The sequence below is a fragment of the Poecilia latipinna genome, unplaced genomic scaffold (assembly GCF_001443285.1).
Source record: "Poecilia latipinna isolate Pla-1442-1.1 unplaced genomic scaffold, P_latipinna-1.0 Scaffold1456, whole genome shotgun sequence".
Lineage (NCBI taxonomy): Eukaryota > Metazoa > Chordata > Actinopteri > Cyprinodontiformes > Poeciliidae > Poecilia > Poecilia latipinna.
The window spans coordinates 127,629-151,162 of NW_015114072.1; the positions used below are offsets into that span (position 1 = coordinate 127,629).

The following is a 23,534-nucleotide window of genomic DNA, read 5'->3' on the forward strand; positions in this document are numbered from 1 at the left end:
CGGTTTTAATTGCTCTAGTGGCTTTTATTTGGTAGTAAATTGACAAAAAAAAGTGAGTAATGAGAGAAGGGGAAGACTGAGAAGCGAACTCACAACAGCTGCATTGAAAACTAGAGCCTTCATTTGGGGGTTGTGCTTAACCCCTGCACCACCACAGCACACCCTGCTTTATACTGTTCTGTGTTAGATTAACACGTTCATAGTGTTAACTTTTGACAATATACACTAGTGTTGGGTATATTAACACTGAAGTGTGTTTGAGTTCAACTACTGTGAGTGTTTATTCAACTCTATCACAAATAACACTTTCAAAAGTGTAACTTCTACACTATCCAGAGTGGACCAATACAGACACTTTCAAAGTGTTGAATTTAACTCTGTAGGAGTTGATGGAACACTTCCAAATTTGCTGTGCAGTGGGTGCTCTGTTATGCACCAGAAGCTTCATTTCAGTGTCAAAAATGTAACCTGGATTCATTTTGAAGAAAAAACAAAATGTATTTTCCTAATCAAAAACCTTTTCTGATACAAACACCTTTAATTGTAAGTGATTTAGGATTTAGTCTTAACTTCTACAAAGAGTCTGGATTACATATCAATCAGGTTTATTTATACGGTGCATTTCAGCAGCAAAGCAATTTAAAGTGATTTACATCATAAACACAAAAATACAAAATCATCAAATTCAGCACGGATAGTGATCTGTTGTCCTATTGGCTGTTATCCCTGACTTGGCTCCATGTTTATCTGCTCTGTGCATTGATAGGCTATCGGTCTTTTCACTAATGTGTTAAATCACTGGTAAACGTAGCTGACTGTTAATTCAATCCAATTCAGTTTATTTATATAACGCCAGTTCACAAAAAATGTTGTCTAAAGGCACTTTACAAAAAAAAATTAAATAATTTCACGTTCCAATTAATTCAGCACAGTGATTAATTATTCAAATTAGTTTAAAAAGTTTATATCTAAGGAAACCCAGCAGATTGCATGACATGCAACATTCACTCCGTGGTAATAATCGCTTACGTTGTGTCAATGACTTTATTCTAAAAGTCTGCTACAGATTATTTAACATTTTAAATATGAAGTCACATTTTAAAATGTTCTATTATCAATTTTGTCACATAAAAAATGAATTCAATGTCTACAGTGTTTTTTATGTTAGGCTGCCTCCTGATGAACACCGAACAGTAAAGTAAACGTCAAACTCCGTTGTGTGCACAAATGTGCACACAACTGAGTAAAACTGATTCTAATTCAGGTGTCTGAATCTGTAGCAATCTGTACTTCTGTCCTGCTTTGTAACAGCGCCCCCTGGAGCCACAATATATGCCGCAGCAAGAGTTCTGATTAAAGTTTAAAAAAAAAGAGAGAGGAAAAAAGATATTTCTCCTATTTTAGCTTCCCTTCATTTGCTTCCTGTGAAATCCAGAACAGAAACTGAAGATTGTCCTCTCACATCTTCAAAACAGTCAAATTCCATCAGATGTTGTATAGTTCCAAACGTTTCTAACAGAGCGCTTTGCTCTCAGTGCTGGTCTACCGCTAGATCCTAGAGTTCCTGAGAGTAGAAAGGATTCAGATCCTTTATTAATTAAGATCAGAGGAGTTCTTCTGGGGTTTCTGTCTTCTCAGAACCTGAGTCGGTCGTTGCAGACGGCTGGTCACATTCAGCCAGGTTCTGGTTTTGCTGAAGATTCCTTCCTGTTAAAGGACATTTCTTTCTCTCACATGCTTGCTTAGTATGAGGGAAATCCAACGACAAAATGCAAATGACTACTGTCACAGGTCAATGAGTGCATCAGTCTGCTGGGTTTACTTAGATAGAAAACTGAAGCAATAGGAATAATAAACTGAATTTGACTGCATTGGTTTATAACAAGAGTCCCATGCAGCTTGCTTAGAATCTGTTAATATGGCTGAATCGACTGTCTTGTGCAACACTTGTCATGAATCGGAACAATTTAAATAAACCAAACTGAATATCTGCTGGTCCCAGAATCTGGTGTAACACCTGTCCTTCAACACCTGTCCTATCTGCCAGCAGCCACCACCAACGCTTTCTCCAGAACCAAGGTTGTCAGTTGACAGGAGGCCACCACAACACTGGCCCTGGATTTACCTTCAGGTCTCAAACAGTTTGGAGCGTTATCTTTACTATTGGAAGTTAAACGCCTACAAGTCAGCTGCAATCCACTGTGGATGGCAGCTGAATGGAGGGTGATTATCTCATGATTTGAATGTTTGGAGGTTTCCTGTGAATTTCATGTATCAGGAGATCACCAGTAAAATGATGATAATGGCAATAAATGCAAATTGTTATAATGGCTCCCAAAGTGCATGTTTATTCTGTCAAGCAAGTTTCAGTAAGTGTTAAAGAATAACCTGGGACTTCTGGGTTTCAGAGTTACAGCACGGACAGGGCAGGTCAGGGGCCCCACCTGCACGCGCTATTGTCCATCAGAGCTAATAACCCCCCGCCCCCGCCACCCACCGGGGCATGGGAGGGCCTCAGGGTTCCCACAATAAATCCAGTGGCTCGATAACGTGGTTAAAGAGCGCTCCGCTACATGCTACTTTCTAACGGCCGTAATTTAGATAAAGTCAGCAAACACACAAATGAGCGGCCTTGAAGACTTAAAAGAAGCTCTCAGCGGCCAATATTTGCGGCATATCGATCCGACCAGCCTCTCCTGGCGTCAGACTCCTGTCCAAAATAACTAGATAACTTCTCCCATCCGCCCTGGCAGCTGGCGCCACCTTCCTCCATGTTGATATGTGCCATGGATTAACACCGGTCTGCAGGTGCGTTCACTATGATGGCTGCTGAGTCTTCCCTACAAACAGCAAGGTTACATCGTATAAGTCCCTCTGTCATAGATCTATAATAATAATAATAATAATAATAATAATAATAATAATAATAATAATAATAATAATTTCATTTGTTCAGTTTAAACAAAAATTTCACATAATGAGAACAAATATTTGAATGAATCTATAAAATATCCATATATATATAACTAATATATCCCTTTCATGCATGAATTATGATCGTTTGTGTCAGGATTTTTCCCTTTTTTTATTTTTTTATTTTCTTAAGGCATAAAAAGGTAGGACATTTTGTTAAAAAAAAATATTTTTTAGGTGATCAATTGTAATTTTTTCCAAATACAAAGTGGTTATTTGAAAAATACGTCAGTAGTATTGTTCTTTAGGGGTTATCTGATGTCACAATATTTTATCTGCAAGAGTCCCCTGCAGTAGGACGAGGGACAGGGTCGGTTGGCATGCTTTTTTTTGTCTGTCAGCCATATTGTATATAACAAAAATTATTTTATTTGCAGCTGATGGCCAGAAGGTGATAGTGTATTTTATGATGCATTAGTGTCCACTTCAGTGGTCTGTGTGCATTTATAACATAAAAATCAACAAGAAGCTCAAGAAAATGGCCTTTAGTGACCACTATGCATGAAAGGGTTAAATATATCTAGCTATAGCTGCAAAAAATAAATACATTTTATAAAGAATAAGCAATTCGTAATTCTGGAAATTCTGAATCAGTTCAAAATGCTCAAAGATTTTAAAAGGTGTTTAATTTTTACGTCACTGTTGCACCTACTAGCGAGTATGCTATATGTCACATAACACGTCCACTCAGCCACTCAAGGCCCTCGACGACGGTATGCATTTTCAATAATTCTTTGATATCTTTTCATCTAAGGGAAAGCTAGCTAAGCTAACAAAATACTGGTAATTTAAATTACAGAATTTATGCACAAACCTACATTTGCTTAAGTATAAACTGATGGAACTTGATACAGGAATCACATGTACCTTTATCACTTTAATTTTGTCAGTTATAATTTAAACAGAATCTCTAGACTGCTTGAATAGACAAATTGGTTTCTAAATCGAATCATGAGCCTACAAATCGGAATCAAATCGAATCGCTAGAAACCAGAAGATTCTCATTTGTGGTCATAGCAGACAGCAGAGGCTCCATCTACATGCTGTGTCCTTTCAGGGAGTCACTACAGAGGTGATCAGGACCTTCAAACCCCAGATTCAGCTGGTGGACAGTCCACTGGAGAGGACCGAGCACCTGAAATATATATTACGTGTGTTCCATTGCATGCATTAATAGTGCAGTGCACGTTTCGAACAGGAGTAACATATCAAGCACACTACTGACCCCACCAACCTCCTTCACCTCAGTTCATATGAAACATGGACTCTGGTACTTGTTTATAATATGAAACATTACTCTCTCTTATTCTCCTCAGAATCTGTTCTGCACAGCTGGATCTAGAAGCCAGTCGGTGTGTGCAGCAGAACCAGGTTGTCGTCTTTGCTGCCAGGATGTCTGCAAGGCCAGGATGATGCATGACATCCATCTGAGGAAACATCCACCTATTGAATCTAATCATTCAACAGGATTCTTCATAAAATTGAGAACATTAATAACAACCCTGATCATCCTCTTCACACAACATAACCACCATGTCTTCAGTCAGAGGCTGCCTTAGAGCCATTGTAAAACAGACCACTACAGGAGATTCTTCCTGCTATCAGCATCTACAAGTCTAAACATAAAGCATGGTTACATTTATTTTCTCTCTGGACTAATAAAGTATTTTTGAACTGAACTGGTATTTCCCCACTGTTAAAGGTGGATGGATCACAACCAGGCAACAGCAAAATGGAGGCAAGATACTGGCATGAAGATGACCCAAAAGAATAAAAAAAAATAAATAAATCTTCTAATCTTTTAAAGCGCTCAATTTTAATGCAGAGCCATCACATCCATGGATGAAGAGCAGCAAAGCCTGTAAAGACATGGAGGAATGACGACATGTTTGGTTGCTGCTTCACAAACAAAACAGATCAAACTGACCTCAGGCCTGGTGAGCTGATAAAAACTTGACTGTCTGGTCACTAAATCCTAACATCAGAAATGTGGATGAAAGTATTGAGATGGGATTTTTTCAGTTTTTTATGCATCTGTGTAACAATTGTGCTCACATACTCAGATATTCCACCAGGAAACCTGGAAAGTCACTTTCACCGTCTTAAATATTCATGCCTGATCTTTCTAAACATTTCACATTGACAGAACTTTGTAGCTGTTCAATAATAAAAATCAATAATCATGAATATATCTTGTTTAGCGATAGTGCAATCAGGGTAGATTCTCCAGGACATACTTTAAACTAATATCTGATTCTGTGCCCATCGTTTTCTTCAATTTGCTCTTATTTTTTCTTTCATTACTTGTATGTCACATTGGATATTATGTTGCAGTTTAAAGCTGGATAACACACACACACGCAGAGGTTCAATTAGGAGAGAAACTGTCCATGTACAAATGGAAAGAAAGAATAATAATAAAAAACCAATCCTTGAACACAAAAAGGAGGAAACCTGAAGATAAGATAAGCTAATTCCAGGGTCCAGAATGAGAAGATGGTCAGGATTATCTTGAGGAAGGATGCTGGAGGTCTGAACCTGCAGACATTCAACCAGGACACACAAAAAAACAAGGCCCAGTGTGGACCTCCTGTGGAGACATTTATTACAGCAAGACAGTCCATAAACTTAATTTGAAACATGCTGTGAAATGAAAAGGTTCAATGAGGACAATGGTCCCTAAGGCTCCAAGTTTCTAATATTTGTAGAAACTGTCACCATGTCATGGCAACATGAGACAAAAAAAACACAACCCAAAAACCAATCAGAGTCAGGAGGGTCTTACTGCTCTCAATCACAATTTCATGTGGCACTGTGTGGCAGGTAAAGTCATTTCTCCACCATTAGTGTACTGATCAGTAAGTGCATGATATTCATTGATAGGGCCAAGACCTGCATCCTGGCGCTGATTGGTTGTTTTTGGTCAGGAACGGTGCATTTCTGCAGGTCAATAATGGCTCAGGGTGGAAGTGGAGATCCATCTTTCAGATTATCTCAAACTGTCACTCCATGGTGACAGTTTTAACAAATATGTAAAAAAAATTTTTTTTACATATTTACATAATTTATTAAATTTTTTCATAAAATTTAAACTGTACCTTCAACAAAAGCAATAATTATATTTAACCAACCATAAAGAGCAGAGACAGTCCAGTTCAGACTAGTCCACTGACCTCCAGGAGAACGATGATGGTTTTACCATCAGTCAGTTTTCTGCCACCAGTCACTAAACAAACCAAACAATCTCATATGTTTACAGCTGATCTTCTCTCTGGAGGACAAAGCAGGTAGAGGATGGCACCAAACAGCTCTTCCTTTAGCCCGCTGCCAAGTGTTAGGTAGCGTTCTGTGGGGATCTGGGAGAGTCCGTCCTCTGGTCCTCCTCTGGGCAGGGCTGCAGCGCCCCAACGACGCTCTGCAGTGTCCACTGCTCCTCATGCAACACGTGATCCTGCAGGGTGAACTGGCCCTGCTTCGTCCTGACCAACTCCTTCACATGAGCACACGACGACAGAGCTGCAGCACCAAAACACAGCAGCCATGTTACAAAACACCGATTTTAGCTCAGCTGCTTTCACCGAGATCATCTGGAGTGTTACCTTTCCCCAGGTCGTCCACCAGGCTTCTGACATAAAACCCTCCACCGCATTCAATATCTGTCACACAGTCAGAGTGTAAAGGGAAGAAATGAGAGTCATCATGCTGCACAGAACAACTCAGAGTGGATGGAGCAGTTTGAGCTAACCGAGAGTGAAGAGAGGAGGTTTGAACTCCTGCAGTGTCAGGCTGTGCACGGTGACAGGCCGTGCAGGTTTGGCCTCCACCTGGTGACCTTTCTTCAACAACACAGACAGACGCTGGCCGTCTTTCTTCAGGGCGGAGAAGCTAGCAAAACAACAAAACTTCACTGTCTTGAGAATTGTAGAATTAGGATAACATAAGCTTCATCTGGGAAATGCCCACCTGAGATTTCCATGGCATATACATTGTCTTGCAAAAAGAGCCACGAAATTATAATCACAAAGCCCATTTCACAGATCAAAACAAAGAAGTGCATTATTGGGGAAGAAAATGGACAAGTTTGAATGCATGGATGACAGTAAATGTGACTTTTTGTTACTTGTCATGTCAATTAGACTAACTTGACATCAGCAGACTGAGGCAGAAGTGAAGTAAGTGTGAAATACTGCCACCTGCAGGTAGGAGGAAGCAATCACTTAAACCCAATGTTTTTGATCATTATTGTGGAAAATTTGGAATAAGCATAATAAATAAATAACGCATTAGTGCAAAAACGTGGGCATGTGTTGATTTTGCATCAATTTCCATGTTTACAGAATCACAAAAAACTGGAGAGACTGATGTGATTTGGCAGTAAATGGATAAAAACTTTGATAAAAATAATATTTAAGTAAACAACTGTTGCCTTATACAGTTCATGTCTCTCTCTGGAGTCACTTCAATAGCCATGCGACTACCTTCACGTCTCACATGATTTAGTTCAGGGAGAAAGCTGGAGAAGTTCAAATCAGGGCTAGGTTCTAAAACCACATGAGTGATCCATGAAGTGGACATAGACAAGCAGCCACAGAGATTAACGCAGGACCCGATATTAAAATAAAACTGATTTAAAACAAAAAAATCTGATCAGTACAACAAAATACAATGAAAATAAAGAAAATGTATCACAGGCCACATACACACATTTTCTGGGACCGCTCCAAATTAAAAAACATTTTGGCAACGGTACCTAAAACAAAGAATGACGTTCTAATAAACCATGTGTCCTCCTATATTATGTTACTGCTTTAGCCCTGGGGAAATATTGATAAAGACGTTCAGCTCAAACATGTTTCATTTGACAGGTGGAACGAAGACTGTCCTGTATAGTTGGGAGGTTTGCTGGGTCATCATCATGCCTCAATATCTAAATGTTTTGGTTGCCCTATTGAGGCAAACTTTGTCTTGCCTTGTTGCCCATTGCCCCCCAGCTTGTTGTGTAGTTCAGATTATACACTTCTATCCTACTGCTGCCATTTTAATTTATTGTGTCAGTGACTCAAAATTTTGCAAAATTCTTCTTGTTATTAACATGGCATTTCCCCAAAACACCTGATTCTACAAGTGGACTTTAAAGGAGCTGATAAACACATCAGAAAGTTTTCAAGTTATTTGTAAAACATTTTCAAAACCACAGATTGTCCATCTGCTTCCAAATGAAGTAGATGGACATCTGACCCTAACCTGGAGTTGGTCCGCCACACTAAATCTCTCAAAGTCTGATTGTAACATGACCAAATGCTAAAAAGTTTAAAGGGTGTGATGACTTGTGAAGGTCCCAGCAGACCTATTTCTAGACAGAGCTTGTTACTGGGAGCAGCTGCAGTCCTTCTCCCAATCTGTAGGTTCCCAGCCCATGTCTGCTGATAATCGCCTGTTTAGTATTAGATCAGTAAATTTCTCCTCCTATATTAAAACTTTTCTGTTCAGATGGGGTTACTTACAGTGGAGGAACCTGCATAATGTCCCCAGTAAAAGCTTTTAACTTCTCCTCCATGTCCAGCCTGGTTATGTGCTCTAGAAGGAAAGAACAGAAAACGCTACTATAGCCCTGCAGAAACATGGAGGAACTCTGCTGCAAAGAAAAACATTTACCAAACACTTTCTCCATAATCACCGTTCCAGTGGCATCAAGAGTATCTGTTGCTTTTCCCAGTTCTCCCACAGCCATGTATTTCTTCAAAGATATAATTAGAATACACACAAACAAAATCTAACCTCGATTAGATTTTGACACGTTTTGACACGTTTTGCCTGGCTATCAGCAAAACGTGTCCCTTTATCCGTTAATGTGTGGCTGCTTTGAGCCCCATTTTCACATGCTGATTTACTAAACTCACCTTTGAACCAGTCAACATCGTGCTGAGCATTTTTGTCCCGTTCCCAATACCGACAACTGAAAGGAAAGAGTGAGGAATAGTTTTCTGCCTTTCAGGAAAAAAGGAAGCTCGTAAAATTAATGGTAAATGATTTCTTCTTTCATCAAATATAAACCAGCTTACTCATACTGGATTGAATTAAATTGGACTGAATGACTTATGACTCAGTCGGATTGTTTGCTATGCAAAAACCTATTTGAATTAAAGTGGAATGGAACTCTAAAGCTCAAATCTCCTGGCAGACAGTGAACGCCTCTTACCCAAGACTCCGCTGGCAGCGCTGTCCAGGGTCCCTCCGTGGCCTAACTTCAGATACTGCTTCTTCCTCTTTCTGCTGTTTGGGTACTGCACTCCCGCCTCTGGAAGAACAGAAGTAAAGCCTTTTAATGAGCAGTAGCCCTCCGTGTTGCTGTTGTTTGCGCAGTCTTACCTCTGAGCAACGTATCTTTGAACTTGTTTAACACATCAGCAGATGTCGGCCCTTGTTTCTTATATATGGCGAACAATCCATTTAAAGACTGAAGCTTAGACAGAGAACTTATTGGTCCCGCTGCGCCGCTCACATTCCCAGCCATGCTTGTTTTTTGTGAGATGTTCATCTTCTTCTTTTATGGAGAGCGAATTAATAGTGTTTTACTGCCCTCTGCTGTTTTGGGAGGTAAACAATCATATCTGGAAAATGACTACCAATCTTTGCAGTCTTTTAAATTCCAAAATAAGATATAACAAGTTCTGAAATTGGGCTGCACAGTGGCGCAGTTGGTAGAGCTGTTGCCTTGCAGCAAGAAGGTTCTGGGTTATATTCCCGGCCCCGGTCTTTCTGCATGGAATCTATATTTCTGCATGAAACAGCTAAATGGAAGTATGCTGATTCAAACTTAATTTGAATCTTAATTAGTATCATAATAATGAGACAATATCTATCATAGCTATCTCGTTTCATAATACTCGTCTGTTCTGATTATCATTAGGTCTGTTCAGTGGTCGACCTAGCCAGAAGAGGGCGGTAGAGCTACGTAAAGCTGTGTCTTGTCAACTGAAGCTAGCATAGAGGAAGCTAGCGCCAAGGCGTTTTTACAAAACTACACTGACCAAGATGCTTTGCGTCTTAGTTCATTTCCTGGTTACTCGCTGGCTTGTTTTCTGTTAGCTTCTGTGTCTGAAACAACTGCTTTCTGCTAGGTAGTTGTTTCCTGCTCTCAGAGGTTGGTTTTGCTTTTTGTTCTTACTATTAGTTTGTAGAGTAAACGCCATGTTTGTCTGGATATCGTCGCTGTTTCTGGGTTTCACTGTGTTAACGCGGTTAAGTTGTTGTGGTTCAGTTACAGCCAAAACTTCCAGTTGCATCAGTGTGGACCATTATAATGGTTGTCTTGTAGAATATGGTCAAATATGACGGTTGGGTTTTCAGAACCTTTAGACTTTGCAGCTGCTTTGTTCTAAGTGATTCTCCGGATGTTGTTTGTCATACCTTCAAGATAATTGCCAATAAATTTAATGGTACATAATTGCAAAGTGGGAAAAAAATGCTGCACAGGTTTCAACATTTTCACAAATGACAATCTGACAAATGTGTTTTGCATATTCACATAGTTAATATGACATTGCAATAGGCTTTATAGCTGCAGGTGTTTTCTGATTTGTGTCTACCAGCTTTGCAAAATTGCTCATAGTCAGTCAAGTTAGAAGGAGAACATCTGTGATACTTTGAGCGAAACGATAATCGTTTAAGGAGTTTGTCCTGCTGGGAAGTGAAACGCCATCTCAGTTTCAGGTCTTCTGTGGCCTGCAACAAGTTTTCTTCCAGGATTATCTTGGACTCAGCTCCATCCTTTTTCCCATCGATCCTGACCCTGTCAGGGCCAAAGAAACTCATCCCCACATCATAATGCTTCCAACCTTTACTGTGATAAAGTTATATAAAGGTGGACTTTATTTACTATATAGGTAATTTATGAGGATAATTGCACTTGATTTTATTTAGGGGTATTAGAGCAACATAGATTTCTGTGGCAAGTCAAATTTATTTGCATACCATATTTCAGTAATGGACAATTTTCTTAAATATCATCAAAATCATCAAATATCATTGTCATAAAATAGTAGATTGAAGACTGGAATTCATCTGTGAATTGAACACAGCTCTAAGCAAACAGATTTTAGTCTAGATTTGAAGGAACTCAGTGTTTCAGCTGTTTTGCAGTTTTCTGTAAGTTTGTTCCAGATTTGAGGAGCGTACAAACTGAATGCTGCTTCTCCATGTTTGGTTCTGGTTCTGGGGATACAGAGCAGACCAGAACCAGAACACCTGAGCGGTCTGGAAGGTTGATACTATGACGACAGGTCTATGTCAGTCGGTGACTTCTAAATTTTATTTCTTTTTTTGTCCCTCTTGAATGTTTCAGATAATCAAACTGGGTTTAAGATCAGACAAAGATAACCTGAATAAACACAAAAAGCAGCTCAAGCTCACTTTGATTATCCAGGACCATGAATCTGGAGGTCTTGGCAGAAGTGTGGCAGAATTCCAATAATTAAAGCGGAGTGGGCCAGAGTTCCTCCACAGTGATGTCTCAACTCCAGTCAGCATAGCTGCTTAGCATCAGCTGCTGCCTTCATATAAAAAATAAAAGATGGGGAAAAAACAACAACAAATCAGCCAACAGGTCCACTAATGTTTAAATTGCCACTGACCACACTCAGATGGTTGACCTCTAACCTTTATGGCAGTGAAACAGTGGATGACATTACGGCTTCATGAGGAGCCAGGAAAATGATAAATGATTACAATTTGAAAGCAACACTTAGAAACTATTTAACTTCATTGTGTCAGAAATGAATGAAGCAGCAGTTTGTTGATGAAAATATCTCATTTCCTGTCAGCTAATGCTCAGGTCCTGGCAGGCAGCAGGAAGAACGAACAGCTCTGTCCAGTATGGAAGACTTCAGGTGGACGTACTTGCAGCTGTGTAAGGAGGGTGGGGTGGAGCCCCAGGAGAGTGTTGTGGCTCAGCTCCAGGATAGCAGGGCTGCCCACAGCTCCAGGCTGGACCTGAGTGGACACAGCCTGTCCACCGACACCTGCAGCATCCTGGCCAGGGCCTTCCAGAAGGATGCCGTCTTCACAGAGGTCTCCCTGAGTGACTGCATGCTAACAGAAGAAGGTGTGTATGACTGTCAGCCATGTTGGCTTTATGATGCTATAAAACAGAGATGCTACACTCCAGTCCTCAAAACCCGGATGGGTCCCTGGTTATTCTGGATGTTTCTCTGGTCCAACACCATAATTAGCTGAATGGTTCGTTAGCAGGCCTCTGCAGGAGTTTGATCTGCGTCAAGATGAGTGAAAGAGAAGGTACCATGTACAAGTCAATAGTGGAAACCACTGGGATGTATTGTTTAGAAACTGGCATTAACAAAAAGCCATCAAGCTATCTTATTCACCTTTGAATAATAAATGTCTATATATGTAACAGTCTGCATTTTTGAATTGACTTTTAGGCACCAAGATGCTTTTGGCTGGACTGTTTCACAACATATCAGTGAAATGCCTGGATCTGAAGGTAACAGCTGTAAAATCTGACACACACGCTAAACACACAGGCAGAAACACTTTAAAATAAATAATTCATCTGAATACAGACTTTTTTTTTTATCGGTGAGTTTCTGAAAACTGTTTCCAGGGAAATAATCTGAGATCTACAGGAGCTGAGGTTCTGGGCAAGCTGCTGGGATGTAACAAGACACTGCACAGGTGAGTTTATCTGTCAAAAAAAAACTGAAAAATATTAACTTAGGGAACCTCTTTCTATCAATGTGGGAAAATATGGTGTTTAGTGATTTTTCACTAAAATGTTTACCAAGTGTAGTGAAAGCCAGCTTTCTGAAGTAATGGTGATTAGTAAAGCATCTGTCATGGATAAAAATCACAAAGCGATTCAATCAGTGACTCACAGAAAAGAGAAATCTACAAACATTTTCACTTCTTACAGACATTTCAGGAATTTGTAAAGACAAAAATGCTGACATTGCTGTTTTTGAACAATCTAATATTCCTTATTCATCTCTATAAGGAGGGAGAACATATTTGATACATTTCTCCTAATGTTTGCTTTGGAACAGGATGTTAATTATTCCCAATGCAATGGAAATAAAAGCCATTAGAATTTAGAGACATATTGTCTTTAAACACACTGTCATTTTCATCTGTCTATCTAAAATGGTGCTGTCAGTAAAACTATAACAGCGGTTTTACTTGTTTTAGCCAGTACAAAATGTAGTGATGTAACAGCAAATTTGAACAAAATTATGTCTTTTGGAGAATCTTGTGACAGCACTGTTTTGTAGGGTTTCCATAAATATGAAATCCCTGCAGCCTGAGGAGGGAAGCACACTGGAGCCATTTATAATATGATAATAGTGACCCAGTGTGAACACTGTTCTCAGGCTGGTGTTGGAGTGGAATGCTCTGGGTGTGTGGGAAGAGTCCTTCTCGCTGTTCTGTGATGGGTTGGCGTCTAACAACACTTTGACACACCTGGACCTGCGCAACAATCAGATCAACCACCACGGAGCCTCGGAGCTGGCGCTGGCCCTCAGACGCAACAGCACCCTGCAGGAGCTAGGTGAAGTGGAACTGCCCAAATCAGTCCTGACCAACCGCAGAGCAACAGACATGTTGGCGCATCTTTGATTGTCTCAGGAGTCCCTAATGTGTTGTGTTTGTTTTTGTTGTAGTTCTCCTGATGTAGTGGAGATGTTGGTTTAAACCAAACATCTTTGCTGTGTGACTAATGATAGTTCACTCTTCCTTTTCCAGACCTCAGGTGGAACAACATCGGTCTGCTGGGTGGGAGGTCACTGCTGGAGGCCCTGCAGAAGAACAAGAGTGTAATTCAGCTTGAGATGGCAGGAAACAACATTCCCAGTGACATTCTCAAAGCTCTGGGTAAGACTGTCACATATCTCCTCCTGTAAGTGTGATTTCCACTAAATATAGCAAAAACAATAAAAATCATCCAAAAATACTATGAGTGAAATCACCAGATTGACATGCATATTTTGTTTTTAATATGCTACACTTGCAGTGTTACCAAAATAATTTTAGTATTGACAGGAATAATAGTGAATAGCAGTCTTTTTTGCTATGACTGGGCAGCTCAATATGTAACACAGTTGGAGGTTCTGGAGAGACTCCTACTGGCCCACCTGAGTGAGAAAAGAAACCCCTATTGGTGGAGTTGGAGTCATATACCTGCTTCAACAAACTCTCTGTCATCTGTGTGGCTCATTTTGTGAACTTTCTGGTCCCTTCTAGAGCAGAGCACAGGACACAACTCTGAAAGAGAGTTCACGTTGAGAGAAAGCCGCAACAAGACCCATGTCCTCAGCAGAGAGATCCAATCACTGAAGGAAGAAAAGGGTCGCCAGGTAAACTGTCAGTTTGGCACATTCTGTCTGGAGTAAGTAGACAGAGAATCTTCTCTCTATCTTATCTACTGTATCTTATTTCAAATGAGTGTTTTGTGTATACCTTATGATGACCATGACTCTGGTTGTCCTCACTGTCCTCCAGTTCCTCAGCCTGATGGAGACCATAGACAGGCAGAGGGAGGAGATGGGACGCTCCACCAAGTGAGTTCACTTACTTTGTATAATTACTGGCTGTTGAATTAGTCTTAAAGCTGATATACACAACCTTCTTTAAATACAAAGACTTAAACACTTACTTATTAAATGAACCTAAAGTGTATTAAGTGTTCCTTCACTAATGCCTATGTGAGATGACACAGACTTATCCGAGTAAAGGAAGATTTGTTTTAGACAAGTCTATATTAGTAATCATTACACTGACCTGGGAAGAATCTAACGCCACTAAGCAGATCAATATTCCACTTAGCAGTAAAGGTTTGAGTGGTTCAGTACCGCTCAGTGGAAACGAGATATAAGAGTCGGATTGTAGATGGCAAACACAGTTTACCATATATGACTTTGTTACCTCTAAGCATACAACTTAGGCTATGGACAGCAGTCTTCTCTACAGGGACACACTCCCTATATGTGACGGTGTGTAGCTTCGACTGTCCTTAAGCCTGTTAAACATCTGTAACACACCTTGTTGATTACTCTCCTGAGGTCATCAGTTCTAATAAGCCATCAGACACTATATACCCTAAAGGAATCAAATTTGCTTATGAAGTCTGTGACTTATTACCTACAACATGAATATGATAGACCTACTGTCTCTTTAAATATGACGTGTTTACCTCCTCTGATGTCAGGTCAAGCTCTGCTCAGATTGGTCAGCTCCAACAAGCTCTGAATGAGAGGAAGTCAGCGATCAACTCCCTCACTGCCAAGTAATTCCTTCAGATTCTTTCTACTCTCTGATATTATTCCTGCTGAAGAGCAAGACTCGTTTTACAGGCTTTAAAAAAAACACCCAATTTGCTAAAAGAACGACTCAACCAGAGCAGAAATTAAGCTAAAGCTGTACAAAATTCAAACATGTTGCCCAAACCCCAAAGATATTTAGTTAACTATGGTGAGTTTTTCTACTCTGAAGAAGCTACATCTGACTGACTGCAGAGATGGATGGAAGCAGTGAGGTTTGTGGGTGTTTCTGTTGAAAATGCAGGTTGCAGATGACAGAAGCAGCTCTGGCCCTCTCAGAGCAAAAAGGCCAGAGTATGGGTGAGGTCCTGTGTCGCATGAAGGCTGAGAAAGAAGAGCAAAAGGAGCAGCAGAGCCGACTGAGGAAGAAGCAGGAAGAGGTACGCTGAAACACTGGAGAACATCAGGGCTGTTGTCTGAGTTTTGTGTTTTATAGCAAAGAGTTACACAGACAGATCTGGATAAATGATGTGCTCACACACAGTGTGTATTTGCAGGCGCCTTGCAGAGGTATTGAACTGAGCCACATTTTTCATATTATAAAACAAACTTCTCTTGTATTTTATTGGATTTTTTTTTTCACACATAAAAACCTTAAAATGTGTCCAGTCCTGGAGTCCAGGCTCAGTAGAACCTCGTTTTGCTGCAGTGACCTCTGAAGGTCTTTTGTCTTTACCAGCTTTTACATCTACAGGTGAACATTTCTACTCAGAGCTCTCCTAAAACAGCTCAAGCTCAGTCAGATTGGGTAGCGAGCATCAATTTCACAGAACGAACGAACAAACGAACATTAGTCAATACAGGACTATGCTATGATCCTCTGTGTTTGTCTTCCTTTCCTTTAGGAAAGTTCCCTGAGAGAGGGAAAACTCCACAGAGAGATCCAAAACCTGATGGAAACCAATGGCCAACTCAGGAGTAAAGTATGAGCCCTGCTTGTTGAGTATCATGTGTCTAACTTTACACACCTGTGGCATTACAAAGACTATTTCATATTGTGGGAAATAAGTATTTGATCCCTGGCTGATTTTCTAAGTTCTCACACGCATAAACAAAAGCCCATTCTATACATTTTATTCTGGTTTCATATTTTGATAGAGAGTAAGAGAACCAATGAGAAACTCAGAAAAAATCCTTACGTCAAAGTAGAAAATTCATCGAGTGAATTATGTATTTATTCCTCTTCAATAGAAACAGAGTTCTGGCTCTCAGAGATTGGTTACAGCCCATAATGCTCTTAAATAAATCAGGTTATCATGCACAGATGTTCTGGGTCATAAAGTCGTCTGTGTGTGAAAACCTCCAGCTTTACAGGAGAGGCTTGATCATGGTAAGGTAAGGCAATTTTATTGATATAGCACATTTTCAGCAACAAGGCAATTCAAAGTGCTTTACTTTAATTCATAATCATGATCTGAAGGTCGCTTCAGGCCAATGGGGTTAAACTCCTGTGAAATCCAAGGTCAGAACAGTAACAATGTCATGGAGGAGTCTTCCTGCATCACACCAGTAGAATGGCCAAAAATGATTTAATGACAAGCAAACCATTTTTAAAAAACTTTTATGCTTTTATATACTGCATTTCCTGAACTTTTTCATGATATTGTCTTTGAAACTAGCATCAAATGTAAAGGTTGTGCTTTTGTTTGCAATTGTGCAGCAGCAGCAGAGGAACTGATGACTGCCTGTAGCGTATGAACGTGGCGATCATGTTAGTAATAGATGTGTGTCAGGTGGAGGAGCTGGAATGCAGGTGCAAGTCTCAGCAGCAGCAGATCTTTGAGCTGAAGCAGGAGCTCACCAACAGCACCGCAGAGCTCAAGATGCGGCTAATGAAGGCAGAAGGTAGCAGGAGTATCCGGAGCAGGCAGTGTTCCCACACAAGGTCCGGCTCATGTCCTGTCTGTCCCGCAGATCGGCTGGAGTCAGAGAAGCGGCGGTCCAAGCAAGCCCTGGAGGACATGGAGGCCCTGAGACACAAAGAGGTGCTGCGTCCTCCACCCTAACAGCCATCACACTGTTCACACAACATGCATCACATCACAGCTGGAACCCGCGCATGAATAACATGTTATTCTCAGTTTCAATCCAATGAAAAATTCAGAAATACTATATTGATCCCAAAGGGAAACGAAATGTTGTAACTCTATTAATTCAACATCCTTCAAAGCATTTTGTCTTGTAAAAGACGTGTGGTGATATCACACCTGATCCTTTGTGAACTGCTGTCTTTCTTGTTTCAAAGAGTTGATATAATGATTTGGTATATATGACTGATTACATGGTGGCAGTATTGCTGCCAACTTTTGGACGGACGTTTTTTAACAGCTACATCGTCATGCAGGTGGAGAACGTCAGCCAGCATCTAGAGGAGAGTGAGAGAGCTCTGCAGGAGCGGATCTTCAAACTGGAGGCGCAGAGGATCCAGCTGGAAGAGGTCACCAGGCCTGCTTCCTTCCTTTCATCAGTGTAGAATAATTTCATAACAGTTGGTAAGAGTTTTTCAGATACTTGGTTTTGTTTGTCTGCTGCAGGAGCTGGGTAAAACTAAAGCAGCCGTTGTGACAGAGAGGGCCCAGGCAGAGGAGGAACTGGGAAAAGTGCGAACTCAAATGCGCTTGGAGGAGGTAAGACGCCTGAACAGAAGAGAAAGTCTTTCTGCTCTCAAAACCTCACGTCCACGCTTCTTTTCATGAGCAGCAGGAGCACGTGTCATCCCTGGAGGAGAAGCTGCGCTCCCTGCGTGCATCCATGCAGCAGCTGCAGATGCACTGCTCCCAGCAGAAACAGAACATCTCTGAGCTGCAGGCGAAGAGCAGCCACCAGAGCGTGGAGACGGACGGCCTGCGGCGCCGGATAGAGGAGCTTCAGCAGGTAGGCGCCCAGCGTGCTGCTGCTTGGTAATCAGCTGTTCTGCAAAACCAGCTGAAAATGAATTCAGACACAACTGAGACACACAGGATGTGCTCCAACACCAGACCAGGTGGAGCACTTAGAGGGATTATCTGTTTGTAAACACAGTGGATGCTCCAGAAAGACCCGACAGTCTTCAAGTGCTCACTGGTTGCCATGGTTACCCACATTTATCTTGCTGTTTTAACATTAGCTATTATGTTGTCAGTATGCTTCAGTTGTTTATCACTGTGTGATAAAATAAGTTATGCTACCAAATTGATATTAGTGACCCATTAATACACATTACATGTGAGTGAATAAATGAGGCAAAATGGCCCAAACTGCAGTGGCAATATTAATATTTCTGGAAATATTAAAGCAGTTTTATTCATGGTAACATCATCAGCTCTCAACAAGATATGTCCAGTCTCTCTAAATAAGACGAGCACTAGAATAGAGTTTTCCTAAAATGTAAGGTTTTAAAAAAGAGAGCGAAAAAAACATAAGAAAACCAAAAAAAAATTCATATTTGGCAAAGGACGAATGAAATACAGTCATTTCCTCAGCCACTAGCTGAAATCAAAACTGCAGCATGTTGAACCAGAGGTAGTTTGAGGTTCACAGACAATGTACTAAAAATAAAGCCTCTGACATCTGTAGGTCCCTCAAAGCTGCGTGTGTTAGTTTGTGCCGGGTGAAGAGAGGTGATCTGTGCTAGCAGCGAGTTGTTGATGATTTTATTAGTCTGATTGTAAATAATTTAAATAGTTAGAAAAATGTATTGCCTGCCTTCTGCAGGCGGCAGTAGAGTGGCTGCTGACGCAACGTGACGTCGCCTGATAATTCCTCTATGTGACGAGAAATAAAAAAGGTTGTTACCTAGCAACAACCTGTTGAGTAATATAGCTCACGCCTTGGCAGTATTTCAGACAAAACAAAAAAGTAATCACTAATTATTGATATGGACTAATATGAAACGCTTACACGGTGATAGGTTTTTCTGCCGCACCGCCCAGCCCTTCTTTGATTGGGTGGGTTTGCTGGTAGCTGTTTGGTGTGGATCCTTCCTACACAGCATGTTGTTGCAGGATCTGTCTGGAAAAGAGCAGGAGAAGATGGCTGAGGTGAGCAGGGTCAGAGTGGAGCTGCTGGAGCAGATTGGACAGCTGGAGGCAGACAGGACAGCACAAGAGGGGCTCAAATCAAAGATCAGTGCTCTGGAGAGAGAGATGAAAGGTACATTATACACTTTATTTTACTGCTTTGTTTCAAGTTGCATAATGTTTTGGAAATCTCAAAAATCTGATCCATTAGTAAACAGTTTGCTCAAAATCATTCATATTCCTGTCAGATTTTTGGTTTAATTTAATATTTTATCATGATCTAGATGTTTCTTCCCCTCAGAAGTGACATTAATATTTTGTAGTGGCCCAGGAAGAGTCCTGACAAAATCTCTGGACAGAACGACAGATTAAGGTTTGATTGCTGTAATATTAATAAAGATGAAGAGAAAATTGTAAACAATTTTCAATTAAAAAATTTTAATTGAAAATAGTTAAAATACTCCTTTTGCATTGTTTTATATGATAGAACATTCTTGACCAGAGACAAATGTCTTTGTTGAATGAAAATAATCTTAAATCTGAATCTACTAGATGTGTGGATAATTTTGGACTTAACAGCAGGCAAACATTTCACAGCAGAATATCTTCATCTTGACTTCAGATTGAGCTAAATAATTTGTAATCCACTAATTATTTGCCTTTGTGATGAGCTGTTCATTTAGATGCCTGTGAATAAATGTTCAAGTATTTCTTAAAGTGAATAATTTTATTCTGCTAGTTATTAGCAGAATAAAATTGTAAATTAGCTTCACTTATTTGTATTGGATAGTGTTCTTAATGTATAGAAAATTCTGACTTACAAAACAGAAATAATTTAGATCATCCTAACTTTAGCTGAAACAAGAAGTTTAGTTTTATTTGTTAGGTGGGTTTTTTTTTGTATCTTAACCTATAGTAAAAAATAATTCTAACAAAAATAGTGTATTTTCATTAACTTCATCCAGTTTTCACTTCACTCCAAATAAAAATGTGTTGAAGATTATGAATGTATTTACAGAGTGAAAAATCTGGATGTTTTCGGTTTTAATTCATTTACAAAACAAGAAAAAGTTCTCATACCTTAAACTATATAATAATATTTTGAACAAAAAAAAAGTATAGAAAATGTGGGAGGTCTCTATATTATATAACTTATGAGTTACTGAAATACATGAAATTTTCATTAATATTCTAATTTATTACATAAAACTACACACTTGTTACATATCATGCCATTTTTGTGCGTTTCATTTTTCGTAGTTCTGACAAATAATCACCGTGAAGTGCTTCTTGACAAAGAGAGTGAAAAGTCTTCCCTGTTGGAAAAGCTGCGGCTGAAGGAAGTGGAGATCCAGCGGATGAAGGAGGACGAGGCCCAGAGAGCCAGCTACCTGCAGAGCGCCATCCTCAGCTACGTTCAAGGCTCCCCGCTGGGACGCTACAGCAGCCCCAACAAGTAGCCCAGAGGAATCCCACTCATAACCAGTGAACATCTGCTGCTGCTCCAGTCACTACACCTCACTGGAACTGACTGACAGATTTTAGACGCCATGAAACGCTGACATTAGAAGTCAGTAAGAGCTCTGAACCCATAAGTCTTCATTTTTGACCAGGCTGGGGCTCATCCTCCCCACTCTGGTCCCTTTGCTCTCTGGTGTATGTTTGGGAGTGTCTGTGTGGTAACTGGAGGTGGACAACATTCATGCAAAGTTTTTTTGTTTTTTTTCTTTTCTTGTCCCATGGTCACCATGGTGATGATGACTGGAGACAGTAGCTTCTCACGGTGCAGCTGTAGCAGCTCTGTTCTTTCTGCTCCACTGCCCTACAGACTGTAAACATTAAAATGTCTGTCAGTTTTTGGCCTGAGGTAGTGCTGATACAGACATAAACACCAGGGATTAATGGATCCAGTTCAGGGGTTGTGTTCTGTCTGGAGGTTCAGTTTTCAGTGGAATGAAGCAGAACAGGTCTGGGTTTAAGTTTATGAACATAAAAACCAGAGAAAGTCTGTTGATCATCAGCATTTGTTTGCTCTTTACCCAGATATTCACTAAATGTCATCAAATTTTGTATTTATGTTGCTAAATGTGTAAATTCATGCACATTCTAAACAAGGTTTTGAAGAGTAAAGCAATATTACTGTACCAATTTAATTTAATATGCTTTTAATTTAATATATGATGGTTGAAATCAATCTCTCTGCTCAGATCAGTTGTTTGATCTCAGTTCCTTATTTTCTGCTGACAGGATTGAAAGATGAAAACTTTCCCCTTTGGGTCAGTAAAAGGAAACAGCAGCAGGACAGTATTGGGAATCTTGAAGCTTATTGTTTTTAGTAAACAACTTTATTTGTGAGGCAGTGATGTTTTTTTGTTTTGTCTGTTTTCCTGCTAGTTTATGTGACTGATCATCTAGCGCCGTTAGCACTCGAATATGTACCGTGCTCATTCCTGCTCACCAGTTTACAAATATTTCTAAATGTGAGCTCCATTTTTTTAGAGGAAGTGAAGCAAGATGATCCTCTGATTGGATCATAGGGTTAATTTTTACACAAACTTTGTATTCTAATTGCATCTTTATATCACAACGAAATATTTTGTATCATGTTATTTTTTCAAATGTATTCCATTTTGTGATTTTGTCAAAAAACAAAATAAATGTCTATTTTCTTCTATCATTAGTTTTAGTAGTACAAGTGTTTATTGTATGTTTTTTGCAAATAATGATCTTCATTGATTGTGTTACCATAGTTACAATTTTACAGAACATCTAAGGTTAGAGGATAATATAGAATGTACCTCTTCCTTCAGTTTTTTTGATTACATTATCGGATATATTTTATGTTTTCACTAAGTTGGATATAGATTATTCTGCAGCTGTTCTCTGTGATAGTCTGAGTTTGGACATGGCTTCGTTGGAGCTCGATATACCTGAATTTATTTTTAATTACATCATTTATGTGTATTCTTTTGTTATTTTTGTCTTTAAAATAGTATGTATTTATAGTTTTCTATATTCGTCTGCATCATGTTTTCATAATCAGACAGATGTTTTGATCTGTTAGCCAGAACTAAATGAGCCTTTTCACCAAATACGTTTTTAATCTTGAGTAAATTCTTAGAAAGCCACTTTTTACTTTTACTTGAGTAAAAATGTTGAAGTAGTGCAACTCTTCATTAAGGTGGAGCCTACTTTGCCCTCTGGTGGTAATGGGACAGGAACAGGGGCCCCAAGTCAAACAGTGTACTACTCTGTAGTACGTTGGGCCAGCTGTCAGTTTAGTATCTGTTAGCAGATGTTAGCCTGATCACTGGAACAATCCCACCTGTGTTCTGACGTCTAACTGGAAAACCGCCAGGCTGACTGTGACGTCATTTTCACATCCTGGAACGCGGCATTTCCACCGTTTGTCTCTCTGTCGGGCCTGTCCCTTTAACAACACTCGGTTGTTCCCGGAGAAAGTCGGCGCAGTTCGTCATCGACCTCTTTCACTGCGGCTTCATCGCCAAGCGGACTAACCCGCTGCTCTCATCCGATCCCTCAGCGCGGACTGTCGGATCCCTGAACTGTCCAGCCCCGGTTCCCGGAAAGCGTCCAGCTCCTGTCCAAATGCAAGCGATCAAATGTGTGGTGGTCGGCGACGGGTAAGGGCTCTTTTAGATGATACGGGCCAGCAGCGGAGCTTTGCTCATGTGATGCGGCCGCCGACAGATGGATGATGGGAGGATGCTATGTGGGAAAAGGGATGGGGCTCACGGAGCGCTGCATCGCCTGGCCCGTTTTTCTCCGGGTTAGCGGTCGGCTCGCCCCTCTGTTAGCGGCTCTCTGGCTGCATCCCGGCCGCTGCAGCGTGCAGGGAGGAGCCGGGCGCCTCGGGAAGCCTCGCAGAGAACACGGCCATCGTAGGCCAGTGGAGGCAGGCTGAAGTGCTGATGCACGCTGAGGAATGCGTGGCCCTCCCTGCCAGCAGCAAGCAGGCCCCGCTATTGTAACCGCTCACACAGCCCCTTGTCTTCTAGCGCCCAGATTCCTGCCTGCTGCAGCGGTCACCGCTCACGATCCTTACTGCTGTTCTTACTAGATATATTCATAAATGTTGAATGAGTCAATACTCATATTTTGTTCAAAAAGGCTGAATGTCAGAATACACACACACACACACACGCACACACACACACACACATATATATATATATATATATATATAAAAGACACACATATATATATCTCC

The 23,534-nt window shown here is 40.4% G+C and overlaps 3 protein-coding genes across 6 annotated transcripts in view; 2 read left to right on the forward strand and 1 right to left on the reverse strand.

The window, feature by feature from the left end:
* Positions 1-4,981: 4,981 nt before the first annotated feature.
* On the reverse strand, positions 4,982-9,528 carry trub1 (TruB pseudouridine (psi) synthase family member 1). Of its 2 annotated transcripts, none has more exons than XM_015057372.1 (8): positions 9,343-9,528; positions 9,173-9,271; positions 8,874-8,929; positions 8,629-8,710; positions 8,478-8,550; positions 6,719-6,858; positions 6,573-6,629; positions 4,982-6,489 (listed from the first exon to the last, which is right to left on the reverse strand). In XM_015057372.1, exons 1-8 carry the CDS (start codon positions 9,509-9,511, stop codon positions 6,308-6,310), a joined length of 858 nt encoding a protein of 285 aa, XP_014912858.1. In that variant the 5' UTR covers positions 9,512-9,528; the 3' UTR covers positions 4,982-6,307. The 2 variants fall into 2 exon arrangements, with proteins under 2 accessions (XP_014912858.1, XP_014912857.1); XM_015057371.1 differs by having other exon boundaries at positions 8,629-8,746.
* A 462-nt stretch (positions 9,529-9,990) lies between these two features.
* Positions 9,991-21,876, forward strand: lrrc45 (leucine rich repeat containing 45). Of its 3 annotated transcripts, none has more exons than XM_015057368.1 (19): positions 9,991-10,117; positions 11,796-12,076; positions 12,414-12,475; positions 12,596-12,666; positions 13,359-13,537; positions 13,732-13,860; positions 14,230-14,342; positions 14,488-14,546; positions 15,194-15,271; positions 15,550-15,685; positions 16,151-16,228; positions 17,039-17,150; positions 17,220-17,290; positions 17,650-17,742; positions 17,840-17,932; positions 18,006-18,179; positions 19,289-19,436; positions 19,605-19,676; positions 20,564-20,650. In XM_015057368.1, the coding sequence occupies exons 2-18, from the start codon at positions 11,848-11,850 to the stop codon at positions 19,673-19,675; spliced, it is 1,896 nt and encodes a 631-aa protein (XP_014912854.1). In that variant the 5' UTR covers positions 9,991-10,117; positions 11,796-11,847; the 3' UTR covers position 19,676; positions 20,564-20,650. The 3 variants fall into 3 exon arrangements, with proteins under 3 accessions (XP_014912854.1, XP_014912855.1, XP_014912853.1); XM_015057369.1 differs by having other exon boundaries at positions 19,627-19,676; XM_015057367.1 differs by lacking the exon at positions 19,605-19,676 and having other exon boundaries at positions 9,994-10,117; positions 20,564-21,876.
* Positions 21,877-22,675: 799 nt separating this feature from the next.
* Positions 22,676-23,534, forward strand: part of LOC106962762 (Rac family small GTPase 3) — a 15,188-nt gene continuing 14,329 nt past the window's right edge. Inside the window, exon 1 of the mRNA XM_015057373.1 lies at positions 22,676-22,947. Coding sequence (XP_014912859.1) covers positions 22,913-22,947 — 35 coding nt within the window. The 5' untranslated portion in view covers positions 22,676-22,912. The remainder of the gene's footprint in view (positions 22,948-23,534) is intronic.